Raw genomic sequence first — 18,979 nt, 5'->3', positions numbered from 1 at the left:
GTTTCATTTTCAGCTTGGACGGGGAAAGAAAAAGCTGGAAAGGGACCGTCTACAAACATTCGGGACTTAAAACTTGTGCTGGAACCAGCCGACAGGGAAGCCGAGCCTGTTCTGGCTTCAAATTCCAGGTTCCTGTCAGACGACTGGATTTCCTCTGCATCTGATGATAAGTACCCACTGTCAAGGGTACAAGAACAGTACCTTTGAGGGTACCACCCCAGTTACAAGCGTTTGTATCCCTAAAGGTGCAATTGGGTAGTTTTTGTTGAGTGTGTCTGGTAAATGTGCTCTGACAGAGTACCTAATTTATTCACTTACCTACACATCATTCACTAAGACTTATGAAACTGTTGCATGGGTATTTTCAGGCTCTGAAGGCACTTTCTTTGACACAAAATATATCAAAGTGAATTGTGGCTATCAATGTTAAATGAAACTGTAGTTTTTTTTTTCCCTTAACTTTCTAAAAGGTTGTCATAGATTAGACTCGGGATTCAGCTCTTGCTGGAGTTTGTTTTACGCTTTACTGCCAGTAATCTCTTATTCATGTGAAGAGGCAAACAAAAAGAGCAATTCGTTTACTGAGAAAAACAGCTTTCTGATGTATTTAAGGAAACACTTGTTTGCAGGATCAGTTCATAGCATGTTCTGTTCCTTTTGTTTCGATTTGTTGGCGGTACGAAAATATATAGATACTTATCCTCTAAAAAGAACAAAGTGCACACCTCCAAACACTCGTTAAACAGAGGAAAATGATCTTTCTGACACTTTCTTCCAAATAATGCAAGCTCTCGCTGCTTTAGTTTAGATCTCAGCAGTCACCCTGACAGAACATCAGTGAAGTGAATTTCGTTTTAAGCTCTCAAAGCATTAGAATATTACGAACAACGACAAAAACACATCTAAAAAAGAAAGAAAAAAAAAACTGGCCACTCCGAAAGAATTCACAGATCTCTGTTTCTCCCCAAAAAAGAACAGAAGTTTCAGGAGTGGACTTCTCAAAACCTTGACACGTAAAATTAAATTTTTCTGCATGGCTTGTTACAAGGATAGGAAAAAGGGGGTTTCGCAAGCTAAATTTAATGAACTGTCCCTTTAAGACTTGTACTCTGCAGAGGAGTCATGACACAGGGGTTATACAGAAATGTGAATCATTATTACAAGATAAGAATAAAGATTACTACGAGATAGATACTACAGCATCGAGATCCAGGCTGAATATATGGATTTGTCGTTGCATTTTAATCATTTGTTCACCCAGTGTTTCACAGTTCTGAAGGTGTTCTGTGTTTCTGTCTCTGTGGATTCTCTTTCATTTGAGTAATTGATATGTTTACAAAATGTTTTGCGGAGAGATTTGTTCCAAGCAGAACTTGGTTTGGCCCTCGTTTGCTCTGCAGCGAGATTCAGTGGCTCGTCTTGATCATCCTTCCCACTCCCCACCATCAGTATTCCTGTGTGCAGGCTTGAAGTGCAACCAGCGACGGGGAGCAAAAACAGAATGATAAACAATTTAATCTCACCTTTAATCACACTCGCACAGAGTGGTAAGTGAATCACACGAGAGAGATGCTAAGATATTACAAGTGTGCTTAAATGGAGCATGGCCGCTGTTTGTCATCTCCACCTGGAATTAACAACAGGTATGGTTTTACGGCGACAGAATAATGTGCTTTCAAGTAAAAATCAATTCGTCATGAACCACCTGATGCATCCGTTTGTTTATTTACAGCCCCCCGAAAAAGCTGCAAAAATTGCATTTCACAGCAGGTCAGGCGCTGTGGTCTCATTAGAGGAAGTTATCCAAGACAAAGTTGTCTGGTTTTAGAAGAACAAAGCAGCCAGAGCCTCACATTAGAAGGAGGCCTATTTATTATGGACTTAAACCCCCCACTCATTTTGAGTTCAGATCATATTAAATGGTACGACTGTGACAATGCAGACACAATCGTCAATAGCAGCTATTTCCTGAGGTTTTAACATAGACTGAATGATAATTAGTTTCCCTTTGTTGTCCTTATCTCTTACCTGCAGAAATGGCCAATTTATGCAGGCTGCACCCCGGCCAGCCAAAGTTGATGCTCCCCAGAGGAGGAAAGCAGCCATGTTTCAGACAATGAAAATGAACTCTGGAGCAACTCAAGGTTGATTTCGATCCAGGGTAACGTGGAATTAAAGGAGGAAGTGGGCCACAGTCGTCTTGCCCTCGTGTTGACACAACTTCCGCTCAGAATATAGGGTCCCCGCATCTCGCGTCACAGAGATCTGGTCAAGTGAGAATAAAAATGCAAATGTCATATTGTTGAAATGCTGAGTGAACTAAATGTCAGTCCATCTTTTTTTTTTTTTTCCTGAGATATGAGATTGATGTGGATCTGCTATTGGATGCGAATGTGATCGCTGCATACGGCAGGTTATACCAACAGCTGTGATATTTGAGCTGTGAAATAAGCCCTGTTTCTTTCAGAGGAATAAGCATGTCCTTTACAGAGATTATCCTGCAAAACATCCACAGTCTGTCCTCTCTCCTTTTCATCTCCTGTGATTGAGTTTCCTCCAAACCAGTGATGACAACAAGGGAGGCCAGCAGAACAGACAGGTGTGAGTCTGTTGTTTTTAATAATTAAAGGGAATCTTTGTAATGAATACCTAAGGAGCTTCAATGACACCTAGAACACAGCCCTCTCAGTTCTCCAAACATTTTGTCAGCTTTTATACATTTTCCACACCACCATCTGTTCCGCTTCTCCCCCTCCCCTTAAAAAAATGACCACTTGTCTTGCTGCTTTTTGTTTCTTTTGGTTTTTTCTTTTTTTTTTTTTTTTCCTTCCTGCACGCCAGACACATTTCATCAATCTATCTATAATCCCTACTTCACATCGACACGTATTGGGAGCAACATCCAACCCCCCCACCTCTGATGCTGATGCTGCTGCTGCGCGCACACACATCAGTAAATGAATCACGTAGCACTAGAACAGCCCTTCTTCTTCCTGCGATCTTGCCAGCCAGACCCCTATTGGAACCCCCCCTCCTCCTCCTCCCACTTCCCCCTCAAGGCAAGATCTGTCACTCTTCACTCATCCGCCTGGAGGACGATCAGAAAGTATGTTAAATGCGCTCGGAAGCACACAGGAGTGTGTTGTAAAGGCTTCGAGAGGTTTCCGGTCAGCTCGGCTCGCAGGGGGAGAGAGGAGAGCGGGTTTCAACAGTTGACGCGGAGAGAACTGTGACTGAGCGCAGGAGGAAGAGGAGGAGGAGGTGGAGGAGAAGAAGAAGAAGAAGAAGAAGAAGAAGGAGCGATTAATTCTGATCAAATCTTCTCTTTTTCTTTGCTCCTCGCGGCGTCTTGCGGGCGAAGGAGGAGGAGGAGAGCCGGTGCGACTGGAGGACGCGAGGGGTCCAATTGGACTGGATTATTATGGGATTACTGGGCTGATTATAGGACAATCATCGGGCAAAAGTCGGCGGATGCTCTTGAATGACGGGAACACAAAAGGTTGGACAGGAGAGGATCAAGCTCGGTAGTATCCTCCCCGCTTTTTATCCCACTTTCTTTTTGTGTTGCGGCATGGAGAGGGGCTGGCTGTGCAGCACGGACGGATGCAACAGTGTGCCGCACAGGGAGGGGGGGAGAAAAGTCCATGTGTTGTGAATGGTAACAATCAGGAGGGAGGGGGGGGGGCAATGCTGCATTTTGAATGGCCGTGTCAGTGTTTGCTGTAGCCTAGGTGTAGATGTCGCATATGAGGGCAATGCGCTTTTTGTAAGCCGTGCGGTCTGTAACCTTCACAACCAGACTCAAAACGCTTTAACCTTGGATGCGGCTGGGAATATGAATACTTTATAGTCATGGATTATTCATTAAGTCCCTCCGTTATTTGAAAACACACAAAACAACAAAGCATTCCTTGTGTAGGATGCTGAATTTGATATTTTATTCATACATCAGGTGTCGTCTAGCGGTCATCTTTGTTTACCTGCCGCACGGCATGAAAAAAAAGAGGTTAGGATACCAATTAAAACGAGAAGAGGTTCATGAATCAGTTTAATACCTAATTAGTGTGAGATCAGAGTAAACCACATGCCTGCTGTGGGTTTAGTTCTCTAGCTTTGCCATAATCAACAGGTTGAAAGTCAAGAGGATTTTTTTCCCCCCTTTCTCTTTTCTACCACTGCTGCATATCTAGTTGAAGGGATGCGTCTCTCTGTACCCATTTTCTTTCTTCTCTGGGTAAAAGCCCTGACATTGAAAAATCTGAATTATTCCGTCCCTGAGGAGCAAGGACCTGGAACTGTTATAGGCAATATCGCGAAAGACGCCGGCTATGGGACGATGGAGAGAGGGAAGAAATCGAACTTCAGAGTGCTGGAGAATTCTGCACCGCATCTGGTGGATGTTGACCCTGAGAGTGGACTAATTTTCACCAAACAAAGGATTGACAGGGAGACGTTGTGCAGGCGCAACCCAAAGTGCCAGCTCTCCATGGAGGTGTTTGCCAACGACAAGGAGATTTGCATGATCAAGATTGACATACAGGACATAAACGACAACTCGCCCAGTTTTCCCTCAGATCATGTGAATATTGATATTTCAGAAAACGCAGCTGCTGGGACACGCTTCCCTCTGACTATTGCACATGACTCCGATTCTGGGGAAAATGGGATAAAAACGTATCAGGTGACAAGAGATGATTACAATACCTTCTCGTTGGATTTAAAAGTGAGGGGTGACGGGACTATTTACCCAGAGCTGGTGGTTCAGAGACCTCTGGATAGAGAGGATCAGAGCCATCACACTCTGCTTCTCACTGCAATCGATGGTGGGGAGTATCCAAGATCAGGCTCAATGCAGATCAACGTCAGAGTGACTGATTCGAATGACAATAGCCCGGTTTTTGAAAAATCCTCCTATGTGCTAGAGATTCCTGAGAATTCACCCCCTGGAAAAGTGCTTATAGACCTGAATGCCACCGACCAAGATGAGGGAAGCAACGGGCAAGTGGTCTATTCCTTTACTGGATACGCATCTGAGCGAATACAAGATTTGTTCTCCATAGATCCAAATACTGGCGTCATCAAGGTCCAGGGAGAAATAGACTTTGAGGAGAATCCAATCATCGAGTTTGATGTGCAGGCAAAAGATCTGGGGCCCAATCCGATACCAGGCCACTGTAAAATTACAGTCAAAGTGCTCGACAAGAACGACAACTTGCCAATAATAAGTTTTGTCTCTGTCCGGCAGGGGGCCATCAGTGAGGCAGCTCCTCCAGAGTCAGTCATAGCTCTGGTCAGAGTGACGGATAAAGACTCAGGACGTAACGGTCAGCTTCAGTGCCGGGTGCTGGGAAATGTCCCCTTCAGACTGCAAGAAAACAATGATAATTTTTACACTCTGCTCACAGACAGACCCTTGGACAGGGAGGCAAAAGACGAATACAACGTAACAATCGTCGCAAGAGATAATGGGATCCCTTCTCTGAACAACACAAGGTCTTTTACTGTGAAAATTTTAGATGAGAATGACAATGCCCCACGCTTTACAAAGACACTGTATGCGTTACAGGTGCCTGAGAACAACATCCCAGGGGAGTACCTGGGCTCCGTTTTGGCCCACGATCCAGATGTGGGTCGAAATGGAACAGTGTCATACTCCATACTGCCATCCCACATAGGAGACGTGTCAGTGTACACTTATGTGTCTGTAAATCCCACCAACGGGGCCATTTATGCCTCACGCTCTTTCAATTATGAGCAAACAAAATCCTTTGAGTTCAAAGTTCAGGCTAAAGACGGAGGCTCTCCCCACATGGAGAGCACCTCTAGTGTCAGGGTCAACATTTTTGATGTCAATGACAATCTTCCAGTTATCATTTTACCTCTTCTGCAAAATGATACAGCTGAAATTCCAGTGCCTAGAAATGTGGGTATTGGTTACATAGTCGCTACAGTGAAAGCAGTGGACCATGACCACGGAGAAAGTGGACATTTAACCTACGAGATCACAGAGGGGAATGACGACCACCTGTTTGAGATGGATCCGGTGGGAGGAGAGGTCAGAATTGCCCATGCTCTTTGGGAGGAGATTGCCCCAGTGGTTGAGCTGGTGGTAAAGGTAACTGACCATGGCAAGCCCCCCTTATCTGCTGTGGCTAAGCTGATCATTAAGGCGAACACGGAAGCAGCAGCAGGAGGGGGTTCCAGCGCGAGTGGGGAACAGCAGCACTGGGATGTGTCCCTGCCCCTCATAGTTACCCTCTGCATTATCTCTGTCATGCTCTTAGCCGTCATGACCGCCATCGCTGTCAAGTCCAAGCATCAAGATAAGGAGACTGGGAATTATAACTGCCGCATGGCTGAGTACTCCAATCCTCCAGTGGGAAAGGGAAAAAAGAAAAGGATCAACAAGAGTGACATCATGCTGGTGCAGAGTGAGATGGAGGAAAGAGATTCTGCGAGCCGGATGAATGTGGTGAGCAGCCCGTCACTGATCACCTCACCAATATGTTTTGACTACCAGAGCCCTCTGCCGCTCACGCTGCCCAGGTCAGAGGTCATGTACCTAAAAACCACCTCGAACAGCCTGACTGTGCCTAGGTCAGGGTGCCACTCCAGCTTCGCAGGGCTCAGCTCAGACACTCCAGCGAATAGGATGTCAGTGATACAGGTAAGAAGGATGCTCCACTATATTATCTGTCCTTCATTCTCACTTATCTGCACATACTGCTTTGCCTTACAAATCTGTCAAAAGAGAAAAAAAAGTGACTGAAAAAGAGAAACTGGCACTGTGAACTGATTATTCTCATTTTTGTTCTTCACATTTTGAAACTATGGTATAGTCTCTGCATGTAAAGCATGATATGACAACCTCCTGTTGAACTGTAATTATGTGCTTTAAATTGCTATGTCCTAAAAAAAAAAAAAAAGTCTCTTTTTCTCTGTCTGCATTTGAGAATCACTTTCAAACTGCTCCATTGTAAGTTTTTGTTCTCGCAGAATGGCACAGTTGGTTTTCATAATCTGAGAGTCCACTCAGTTAGACATGCAAACAGTGTGAGTCTTGAACAAGGCTGCTGCGACCCTGCCAGATTCACTGCCGTAGAGCGAAAACAAAACCTTGCCTGAAATGTGGGATTGGACAGGTGTTTGAGCAGCTTGTCCGATCACATTACTGAACCAATGTGCACCAGACAGCTAGATGCACACAGCATAACCTTACAATCGTATTTTTTCGGTCCCCACCAGAAATATGGGCCAGATTCACCCATCCGCGTCCAAAGTTGGCACGATGGGGCCATTAATAGGTTCCAGCCTTGCCTTGTAGAGATGGCAGGGTTGGATGCTCGAGCCAGCTAACATGCTAATTTGACAGCATGGGCTTGTAGTGCTGTTTTGCACAGCAGAATTATCTGATGCAAATGATGTAAATATCCAGTACTGTCTCATTTGGAGATGATAACACAGATGACAAGGCCTGGCACTGTCACCAGTCACTAGGGTATGTGGGTGTGATCAGCACAAACACATTACTTTCAAGATAGAGGGAAAAAGGATCTAATGACAGAGGCTAATGCTAAGTCTTTTCCTTGCCAAGGCGAACACATATGGTCACAATGGAGATTTGCTGTTGTAGTTCCGTCCTCGCTGGCAGACGCCCGTGGTTGTTTACAGATATCATTCGGGTGTCATCACAAACACGTTAAAATGTCCGAAAGCCACACAAGGACATTTCCCTTCCCTGTCTGATCTCATGTTATTTAGGTTTGTTGTTCAAAAATGGTCACTGCATATTGTTGTTTTCCCCTTTTCATTTCTAGACAGAAAATTTCTCCTCAGAGCCCAATTATTCTGGCAGCAGGCAGCCATTTGTTCAAAGGTAAGAGCAGCATCCAAACACTTCCTGAGTCTGGCTATCAAAGGGGGAGATTCTCACTCAGAAGTAACATTAAGTTACGTTTTATTTGTCTTTCCTTCCATCCTGCTGCAGCTCAACATTTAAGGATGCAGAACGAGCAAGCCTGAGAGACAGTGGCCATGGTGATAGTGACCAGGCTGATAGTGACCAGGATACTAATAAAGGCTCACACTGCGACACATCTGCCAGGGAGGCCCTCAAGATGAAAGCGGCAGCAGTTAATGGCCAGCCTTTTGAGAAGGGTGAGTGGACATCTTCAAGATGCCTAACTGACTCTCGTGGCAGACATTGTTTGTACTTAATGCTGTGAAAATGTGCCTACAGTTTTTGCGGGTGTTTAAGTTGAGGTCTACCAGCTTCTGGGTATAGCCGCTTCGCAGACGTCTTCCATCATTATTATTAGAAGCTGTAGCTGCAGCGAGGTATTTTGTTCCGCTTTACGTTGCAGGCAGCCTGAGCTGAGTTTCAAAGATATCATGAAGGCACACAGAGTGAAAGGTAGATGGTAGTTTAAGGATAAAAGACCAAACATAAAAAATTCAACCATCCTCCGACTGATTTAACCATCAAACGGACTTATATGCACGCAAAGTGTTCTTCAATGTGTGACTTTTTTGATCATGTCAATATTTGAACTTAGATTTGCTGCATACATGACTCAAAAAAAAGAAAGAAAGAAGCACGACAGAAACAAGGAAGCATGATAGACACTTGCAGTGCAAAATGACAGATATTTCTGGTGTAACATGACAGACTGTTTTCACCTTTTACTTGGAAAGATTTTTCTCAGTTATTGGTTTTGCTGTGGTTGCACTGTTTTTTTTTTTTGTGAGGGGAGCTTGCTTTACACCTGAAAATAGAAACGTTACATTTTATTTCACAAATCTGAAACGATCCGCGCCGCCAGAAGCATAATCACAGACGACTGTCAATCTGTTGCCACCCGGCTGACCTGAGAGAGACTGATATATTTAGCTATTGTGGATATAAACTGAAAACATGAAAGCAACTCTCACTGGTAAGATAAAAGATAATGCGGGGACCGGAGTGAAGTGGCGATGTTTTTCATTTCCTCGTCTGCACCTCGGAAGAGAATGGCTGTGGTCATCATGTCCCTATGCAGCACTTTCCACACCATTTACATTGCTCTGAACTGTTTGTTTGCAGCATGCTCAGGAGGGTAGAGATGGAAACACTCTCGAGGCTGGCAGAAGGATGCGCCAATCCCTCTCTATCTATCTCACTTTTATATACGTGTGAGTGTGTGGTTGTGTGTGCGCTAAGAGGAATTATGGCAGACCAAACTTGACTCTGTGGGAGGTGTAAATTCAATCACTTCGCTACTTTTTTTTCCCTCCAGAATCTGATTCACCCAAAGTTCTTAGGCCAGTCACATGGAGAGATATTGAAAGAGATGCTTTGTTCATATGAAACCAAATATCCACTCATGCAGCAGTGACACTTGCCTGACTGCAATCCCAGTTAATTTATAGACCTGGTTTTGTAAGATAAGAGAAATCCAATCAAGTGGGGCAACGCTTTTAATATCAGAATGTTTTGCTAATGTCCTTTCTGTTTGTAAGGGAGAAATGTAGTTATAAAAACCTAATGGTAAGAATAAATTGGCTTCTCACTGATGGGGTTGGTCAGTTGTACAATAAACGGTGTCAGTGTCTGCAGACTGCAAGATGGAAGATCCACATTATGCATTTTGCCTTAGAATCGATCACACAAAAAACCTCACCCGCCTACCCACACACTTCTTCAGTCTCTTACTCACACACACACACGCCCCTACACACACTCACATACAAATACAGGTACATCTATTGAACAACAAAGCCACTATTTTGCAGATTTAGACAAGATAACGCTATTACCCAAAATGGAGACGCCACCGAATTTTTTTGTTCCAAATGCACCAACACAAAAGCTTGCAGGTTAAGTAGTATTGCTTTTATGTCTTTACCTTTACCATCCCTCTAGTCTCCAGGCTGCTTTGATACAGGTAATATATGCACCTGTGCAGCTTCCACTATCATGCACTCTGAATATTTATTCACTCTCACAGACACCAGATGCACGGCGGGTATGTTGCTAGGCTTTCTCTGATTCTATTTATAATGGGCAACCAGTTTCTTTGTTTTTGCAAACATGTTGTTTTTCTATTTTACAGTTGCCCGTAAGATCACGGCTATTTGTCACTTTGTCAAGATTTGGTTGGGTGTCAGCGCAAAGTCATCGCATTACACAGTCAGTTTAGAAGTAATATAAAAAAGAAGTAAAAAAAAAAGAAAACATCAGGGATGAAGTGTGAAAAAAAAGACAGAATGCTAATGACAGACAGAACAGATGCAAACACTCTCACTTGGGTTTGTAACCGTAAAGGTGAGAATATCCATTCAGGCAGACAAAAATTACAGATTTATGCAAGTTGTGAGCACCACAAGTGGAGGCACGTGTATTAACCTAATCGTTTTGATCAAGTAATTCATAGTTTTAATCACGCAAACTAGCAAATAACAGTACTTTTCCAACAGAAGCTAGCATTTTTGGCCAATATTATATACAGTACAGTTATAACATGTTAAATATTCAAACATTTTAAATGAGAATGCTAAATGAAGGGCCTTACATAAACTGTTGCTGCATTATGAATTCAATTTAAAATATAAATGCTGATGGAGCCCTGCGATTACTTTATCTTACGTTCTGAAACACACTACTACAAATGCCAAAAATACCTCACCCCGTTGTTGCTTTACCTTCTGAGCGTATACTTCCCTTTGCATCAGCGTCATCTGTTTGCTCTTCAGCAGAAAGGTACCATGGAAATTAATTCAGCATCTGCTTGTTTCTCCTTGCCTATTGTTCTTGCCCTATGTCTCTGTGTTTGTTTGGTTTTTTTTATTTTTTATTTAAATACTTTTCTTCATTCTAGTAGAAGAAAGAGGAAGAAACACAAATTCACGTGGCACAGTGTAATCCATAAGAACTGTGTTGTGGTCACAATCGTCGTTTAAGCCAGCTCTCGTTTTAAATGCAAAGATGCCGTGAGAGAAGTTTGTATTAAGGATAATAAATAAGAAATTATAACATCACCTGACCTGTATACCAAGACAGAAACATTAACGCAAAACAATCATTGGAAAACATGCAAGTTCAGCCAGAGAAAATAAATGTTTTGTCCACAGCTTATATTGTGCTGATGTGAGGATACCCAATTAAATATTAATGAAACCTTGAGAACTTCAATAATACTCTTCAAATTAATCTGTAAATTAGCCAACTGACACAAAGATTTGTGATTTGCTGAGATTTGTAACAGGTATACTGTAAGAAAAGTAAAAACATTTTATCAGTTTATCTGCAAATTACAAAAAAGACTATTTAAGAGAAAAGGAATACCCTTAATTTGAAGGAATAGAGTTTAATTCTGACTGAAGTGACAAGATAACGACTGGTCTGAGCAAAGCCAAGTCCAAAGTACATTGATGCTGTCTTAAAACAACTCTGATCCCAAAATTTTTGATCAAACATTATTTGATCAACGTTTATATCATTGCATCATCATTCCTGCAGAAATATTAAGATAATCTAGTTGGGAGTGACTCAGGCTACACTGGAAACGCTATAGAGAGCTTGTTCTGCTGCTGCTGTTTGCAATAAATATATAGAAACATAGAAAGTGTATTGCAAAACTTGACTGTGATCTAAACATTTATAAATACATTATAGATGTTCTACGATGGAAGCAATCCACGGTGGTCTTGGCCCCGCTCAGACTAGTCATCAGCTCCTCTATTCAGTCAGAATTAAACTCCATTTCTCCACACTGGGGGCATTCAAAGAGCTATCTACAACAGTATTAATTGTTTATACATTTCCACAGAACCCCAGAAGAGCTGAAGTGTTGCTTTAAGTGACGTGAAGTATTCCTTTCGCCACATTATGTAGGCATGCTTACACCTTAATTGCACTTGACTTTATACAGTATTTTGCAACACAGACAGAAGTTGGCAACTGCTTTGCATAACCGAGGTTTCAGTCAGTGCGAAACAGGAGTGCTGCAGAAAATTAAAAAGGCAAACTTTTTAGATANGGGGGGGTCGAATGGTGTAATAGTACATGATTTGAAAGATACAGTGAAGACTTTGGTTTTGAAAGTAGGATGTATGGCTCTGCTCAAGGGATGAAACGTAGGTGTGAGTCATGCTCTCTAACAAGTAACATGGGATTATGTATAGCTTTCAGGGGAGCCCAAACTTTTTTCAAAAAAGTGTCTGATTTCATAATGTAAAAATCCCCGAAGAGCCAACAGTTTCTTCTAACATTATTTTTAACCTTAAAACTTACATGAAATGATCAGTACTTTAGTGGATCTTGAATAATATATGTTAGGATAGAAGCTGCGGGCTGAATGAAATTGACCAAAATCGTCTCTTAGGTTACACTTTGGACACGCGTAATATGTGATATTCAATTATGTAAACATCACTGTTGGAACATTACCTCATTTATAGGAAGGATGTTTTGTTGCATACCTTGTGAATGTGGACACAGTTCAGGTAAGGCATCAAAACTACTTAGGTTTAGGAAAAGATCGTGATTTGACACGAAACACTGCTTTTCAGCTCCTCACAAAACATCATGAAATGAGATACCAGACTCTTTTGGATCAGAATCACTTAAGTGTATCATTCTTACTAAAAATGTAAAATTGCACTGCTTTATTCTGGCTGCTTTGAGGAACGGTTTACACTGACGTGCAGTTTATGTAAAATAAAACGCAATAGTTGCGTGTTCACCCAGTTGTAAGCCAGAAAAAAAAAAAAAAGTCTCATTTGCCACACATTAGGGTTTTCATGAAGAAAACATCCATGTGAAGAATAGCAGCCTACATTCAGAGGCAAAAAAAACCAAACAATTCCATCTACAATTAGGAGCTCAAATAACCGCTAATCCAAATAATTTTGTTTTTCAAACAGTTTAAAGACACAGAGTATTTAAAAGAAACAAATGTAACCTAACTGACTTTTTGTTTGCAGAAAAATAATGTTTTTGGTCCTCCATTCCAAATCATTAACAGTTCTGATGTAAAATTAACAACACAATTTAGCTCTGTCCGGTCTAGCATAATTAACAGTTTCATCGTACCCTGTGGTTATGTGTGGGTGCAGTTGTGTAGGTGTTAATAGACTCGAGCAGCACTATGTGATAGTTGTGGCATGTACTTCGCAAACAGGCTCGTGTGGTATGTTGGTGCTCATTTCCACCTCTCTTGGGAGCTGTGGCAGCAAGATGGCATGTGTGTTTTGTGTATCCCCCGCCAAACTAGCGGAGGCTGGTGTATCACAAAGGTCCTGTTGTCTTCAACGGGTCTATGTAGCCTCTTTCACTCGAAAGAAACACATGATATGAAGATTTCTCTTCTTTTTTTTTCCAAGGCTTATCCTCATCAGAGCCAGATTCCAGAATAAGATCAAGTGCCTCATTCAGCTAGTCACTTGCCTGTGGATTTTGATGCCACAAAATGGCATGCGAGCAAAACAGACAAGTTGATCAAAGTGGCATCAAGCTGTGAATGAGATATTGTGATTATCTGTGTTTAAATGGTATGGGAGAAGGGGAAAGGGATTAAAGGGTAGCTAGGTGTAAAGAAATGTGCTTTTTCTGCCACGGTATACGACGGATATCTTGTTCCTGTGGGGAGCAGAGTTGTTTTATGAGTTCTTTTATATTTTATCAGGAAACAAATTGCAAAAACACAAAATACATACAGCACTGAAACCAAATTCTAATAAATTCAGTGATCACTGTTGGACTTTATTTGTGTATTTTGAAACAAGCTGTTCCGCTATCATGGAAACCAGCGCAAAGAAAACCCATTTATTAGAGTAAAGGTAAATCAGTAGAAAGAACAACAGGAGGATGAAATTGCTGTTTCATTTTCATGTATAACAAATGAAGGAAAACTATTATTTTTTTCCCACCAACTTACAAGACACTTTTGACATTTTGCTTCATGCCCTTACATGCAAAACACCTCGGTGCATTATTGTCAAATTAATTTTGATAGCTGAGTAAAATGGTCTCTGAAAAAGAATTGACACTCTCTACATCATAACGCCATGAAAATTGCTTTTTTTGTATGTGTTGTTCTCTGTGAGCTTGTTTTATGCCTCCAGGATTAGGTGTGGTGTGAAATCTGCAGGAGGGAGTTACGGCACAAAGATAGAGCTTTGCCATTTTCTCTGCCTTTTTACTACAAACAATAATACGCATGTACATAAAGGTGTTAGTGTTGTTTGTAGTATTAAAGATAAAGCTACAATAGTCGTGGAATAATTATTGGACCACTTCAATTACCAATATGATGGTGTTAAAGTGATAGTTTAGATCTTTTGAAATGGGGTTGTTTAAAAAGATTATGACCAATTAATCTCTTACCTGTTGTACATAGCTCTTTGAATGACCCCGGTTTGCAGAAATAAAGTTGAAATCTGACTAGATTGACAAGCTAACAGCAAATCTGAGCAGGGCTAAGGCCAATGCAAATTGCTGCCATCTTAAAGAAAGTTGAATCTAAAAAAAAATCATGAAGGTTCATGTGACTGCTCTTTTATAAACCTTTACACCGATGTCATTTTTACATCACATGGTTATTTATATAGCATTTTGTACGTATTTGGAAGCGCAAACAGTGCAGCAGCACGAGCATAAATATCAAGATATTTGTGCCTGAATATCCCTGTAATGTGAAATTAAAGGTGGTGTAAAGGTTACAATATAATAGTTACATGAAACACTGTGAAGTTTTAGAGTTATTTTCAAGTGACAAATAGTATTCATCTGGTTAACCTTATACTTTATATTATATTCCATTTTTAGGCCCAATGTGTTCATATTTTTTGCAAATTTCCCTTCTAAATATGCAGTTTTTTAATTCTGTTTTAACATTCTTATTTCTTTTATAGTGTGTTTTAGTTAAAAAACATTTATTGAATTCTTTTGCTAAAACAAGCTCATCTGATTAATCTACCTGAAGCCCACAGAGCTCTTAAAACAACAAGCTTTATAATCTGCCTCCACAAGTCCCCACCATCATAACAGACAAATTAAAGGGGGGTAAAAAAAAATAAGAAGGAAAAATTAAAACGGAAAAAAAGAAACAGCCAAGAAATGCTTTTGATTATGCACCAAATTCCTTTTAAAATAATTACGAAAATGGTTGGGGCAAAGCTAATGAGTACATGTGGTTTAAATTATAATTCCAAAATCTAATTTTGATGGGATATTTTTATTCCAGCGTTAATCTGGCTACCTGCCCAGGGTGCAGGATGCCCTGCCTCTCGCCAAATGTCAGCTAGGATAGCCTCCAGCACCACCCCCACCCCCACCCCATCACTATAAATGGGTACAATGGATGGATGGATGGATGGATTATATTTTCAGTTCAAACGGCTCCAAAAAAGCATGCCACAAACAGTGCTTTATAGAAGCAATTCTGATTTATTAAAGCAAATGGAACAAGACCATCAAAAATGCTAAAACAAACACAAAAAACAGAAAATGTCTGACATGATGACCACAGCCTTCTTAGAGAAACGTCTAAAACGTGAAGATCACACAAAATTGCACAAAGACGGTGTGGAAATTTGATTCAGTAAAAGACCTCTGTCTTTGTCCTTATGGTTGTATGAAGCCCACCACGAGTACCTGTGTGGTCACTCAGATCTGTCAAAAAGTGGAGAGGGAAAGGCTGCACGCCTGTCACCCTGGATGAACATCATCTTGGCTACATAACACAGGAGCAGGGAGCGCCCACTAATGTTCAGCCAATAGGAGGAGGATGCATCTTCAGAACTGATACTGACATGAGCAAGCTGGCAAAGGGGCAGAGTTTTTTGAGGCATTTATGTTTGATGTGTTGCGGCTGGTGTTTCTGCATGATAAATTGTTGTAGCATGTGCAGCAGGAGTGCAACGGGGTAAATGTGCAACACGGAGATAATTTTGACAGATTTTTTTTAGTTTCGACTGCACTACCTCGTAGGTAAGTACATCCCGAATGCACACGGCGTACGGCATTTGAAGTGAGACACGCTGTGCATACGGGCAGAGAAATGACTGGTTAACACGCCACAGGTGAGATGAAAAAACAGCTAAAAACGCACAGAAACAAAAGCAAGGAACTTTTCAAAGAAACGGGGAAAGAAAAAAGAGAATCGCTGAGTGAAGATGATGCCTAAAAGTGACACAAACTTAGTCTAACGAGCACAAACAACATTCTGACTAATACCACCTCAACTCACCTGTTTTTAGTTATAAATGGCAAAAAAAATCATCTTGCCGAGTTAAAATTAGTCTTTCTTTTTAACACAACCTACATCTGATGGAATTGTAAATGAAAAACATCACTTCCTCTGCACCAGATGATATTTTCCAGGAGAACACCTACGCAGGTTGTTGATAATACCAGAGGGAAAATGTTTCATAAGTAGGACAAATCATTCATTTGCTTTATTTATTTAAAAAAAAAAAAGAAAAACGGGCCTAATTAACTTCCCTATTGAACAATTTTGTGTAGCATCACATTAGAGGTGGTGTCTTCGAGAATAAAACACATAATTCTAAAAATAATAAAGAAAACATTTTTAAATTAAAGCCTGGGTGCCATTTTATTTTGAAATTTCTAGTGACGTAAGAAAAAAAAAACACATCGGCAAAGATGCTGCAGTTTGTGGTGAGACTTTAAAATATGACAAGAATTTTGTGTTTGTTTGCTGTGTTTTAATATTGCTGCTCATCCTTCAAAATGTCATCTCTATTTTCCTCTGGGTTGTTTATACTTACCCCAGCAGGCTCCAATAACAAATGTTTAACTGTTTTTGCAGAGCAAGACAAATCAGTCCACTGCACCGATGAATGTCGTGCACTGGGACATTCTGACAGATGCTGGATGCCAAAGTTACGGGTAGGAAGCCAAGCAGACAGCGCAGATAATCGCACCAACCTTTTCATCCCTGTGGGAATGGATGCCATGGTAGAGACAGAGATTTATGGCACCATCAGCTGCAACAGCAGAAAAACCCTCACCACGTTCGGAAAAGAACAGCGGGACAGTACAATCCTTGTGGCCAATGTCAAACCTTACTTAAAATCGCAGCGTGCGCTAAGTCCACCGCTACAAGAGAGTCCATCTGCATCTAGCAGTCCCACCAAGAGCAGCACGCCCCTGGACTTGGCCAACCAAGAGTCCAAAGAGGAGAGGGACGGGGCGTCAGACAGCAGTGCCTACGGCCCTCCAGATGGCCAGTGCTCCCCGCTGCACACCGAGCTGGAGGAGCCCTCCTACCTGACCTGCGAGCTCAGGCCCAAGTCCCTGTCAAGTAGTCTCATTCACAGCTCTGTCATCAGTCAGGAGTGCGGGGGGTCGGATTGTGCTCTCGACCCGAGGGACTCCGGTAACTGACAGGTGAGGCGGCCACGCTCGCTCTCCCCTGCCGTGCGTCCGACGATGATACCCACGATTGATGACCAGGAGTTGATTTATTTTGACCCACAGAGGTGTTCAAACACGCATTGTATAACCAAAAACCATCTGCTTTCTATGTTTTCCTTTTTTGTTCGTTTGTTTCGTTTTCGTTTTTAGTTCGTGACTTGTTGTGTTTAGGTGAAATATGTGTCCTTGACTGCTGTGAGGGTTCTGGGCGGGAGGGGAGGGAGGGGCAGGGGAGGGGATCAGTGCTTACCTGACTTCAAGTGTTTTCATGGTGTACTGTACCTGTCAATTTAGATGTCTGTATTTTACACATTTCAGACTCCAATTTTGTGAGGCTATTGAACAAATTGCTACTGTTACGCTACTAGTCCTGTCTGCTTTTGTACAGTGAAGCTCTCTGTCTCCATTTAGTGTGTAAGGACCATTTCTTTGAATATCGCGAGGAACCGAAATACATATCAGTGACGTTACATTCAAAGTGAAGTGTCTTATGAACTGTTAATGGTGGTGCAACAGGGAATGTCCCTTTTCATAAAACCATTTAAAGTTCCTACAAAAAAAAAAGAAGAAAAAGCTACATTTTTTAAGAATGTATTTGTATTTTATTGTTGTCCTCTCTGCAGTTTATGTGAAAAATAAGCTGTGCTTACACGTAATGTGGGCTACTGTTCCTGTTGTGTACTTTATTAAATTTGTATACACTGTGCGCCTGGAAGGCAGTTATTTTTGACTGGTGACAACTTCTGAAGCTGTCATGTTGTATGTGAGAGAATTGCATTTATGTCTTAAAAGTGCTTTTAAGTGTTGATGACAGATAGCACTAGTGATTCTACAAATGTGCCAGCTTTAGCTGTTCACCGTGTACCAGCACATGTTATTTATTAGTATCTTAGAGCGACTTCTACAGACAATACCAATCGACATTTTACACAGCTATTTATATTTAAGGCGGTCAAATAAAAACAGGCACTGTGGATTAGTGCAACCAACTGAAGATGAGTTCCTCTGCTCTGTGTTTTCCTTAAAAGTGTGCATCACTTCAATGGATACGCTTGTGCTATTTTCAAATTCAGCTGTCGTCACAACTGCCGTCAGAAAGGATCTACAAGGTTTGCTCAAACATAAATGCGTCTGACAAATGGTGACACTCGAGTCTAACTTCAGCTGCACATACAGGTTACAAGCAAGGTCTTTTGCAATGAATCCTTTGATTAGATAAAATTAAATTTTAATGATCCCTGTGGGGGAAAGTAGGTCAATGCTGCAGCAAAGAATTGAACAAATAGTGGATTAAAGGTTGTGGCAAGTGTAGGCAAAGAAAAGAAAAGGAGAGAACGAATTAAAATAAAAGCCTCCTCTGCAGGTTTTGAAACACCAACTTTTTACTGAGAGTCTAAAAATGTCCATCATTCGGATGCTGCCTCATTAGATTTGTGAGAGCGCAAATTTGCTGTTTGTATGCACTGTGCACTATTTACCATTCAATCAAATGCAGATAAGGTAGGTGTGGTGACAGACAGGTTATGGTCTGCAGGCATATTAGAACAGCCCAAACTGCTC

At 41.5% G+C, this 18,979-nt stretch overlaps 1 protein-coding gene across 1 annotated transcript; it reads left to right on the top strand.

Annotated features, from left to right (window-relative positions):
- Positions 1–2,827: 2,827 nt before the first annotated feature.
- Positions 2,828–17,625, top strand: LOC108239800 (protocadherin-17-like). The gene is made up of 4 exons (XM_017422748.3): positions 2,828–6,667; positions 7,818–7,876; positions 7,988–8,157; positions 16,812–17,625. The coding sequence occupies exons 1-4, from the start codon at positions 4,199–4,201 to the stop codon at positions 17,387–17,389; spliced, it is 3,276 nt and encodes a 1,091-aa protein (XP_017278237.1). The 5' UTR covers positions 2,828–4,198; the 3' UTR covers positions 17,390–17,625.
- The last annotated feature ends 1,354 nt before the right edge of the window (positions 17,626–18,979 follow it).

Source organism: Kryptolebias marmoratus, linkage group LG6 (assembly GCF_001649575.2).
Source record: "Kryptolebias marmoratus isolate JLee-2015 linkage group LG6, ASM164957v2, whole genome shotgun sequence".
NCBI lineage: Eukaryota > Metazoa > Chordata > Actinopteri > Cyprinodontiformes > Rivulidae > Kryptolebias > Kryptolebias marmoratus.
Note: the sequence above shows the minus strand (reverse complement) of the source record. Positions and strands in the feature narration are given on the sequence as shown.

Coding starts and splice junctions, on each gene's coding strand:
- LOC108239800 (XM_017422748.3), top strand. CDS start 4,199: ATGCGTCTCTCTGTACCCATTTTCTTTCTTCTCTGGGTAAAAGCCCTG. Junction 7,877..7,987: donor AGGCAGCCATTTGTTCAAAG/GTAAGAGCAGCA, acceptor ATCCTGCTGCAG/CTCAACATTTAAGGATGCAG. Junction 8,158..16,811: donor TGGCCAGCCTTTTGAGAAGG/GTGAGTGGACAT, acceptor CTGTTTTTGCAG/AGCAAGACAAATCAGTCCAC.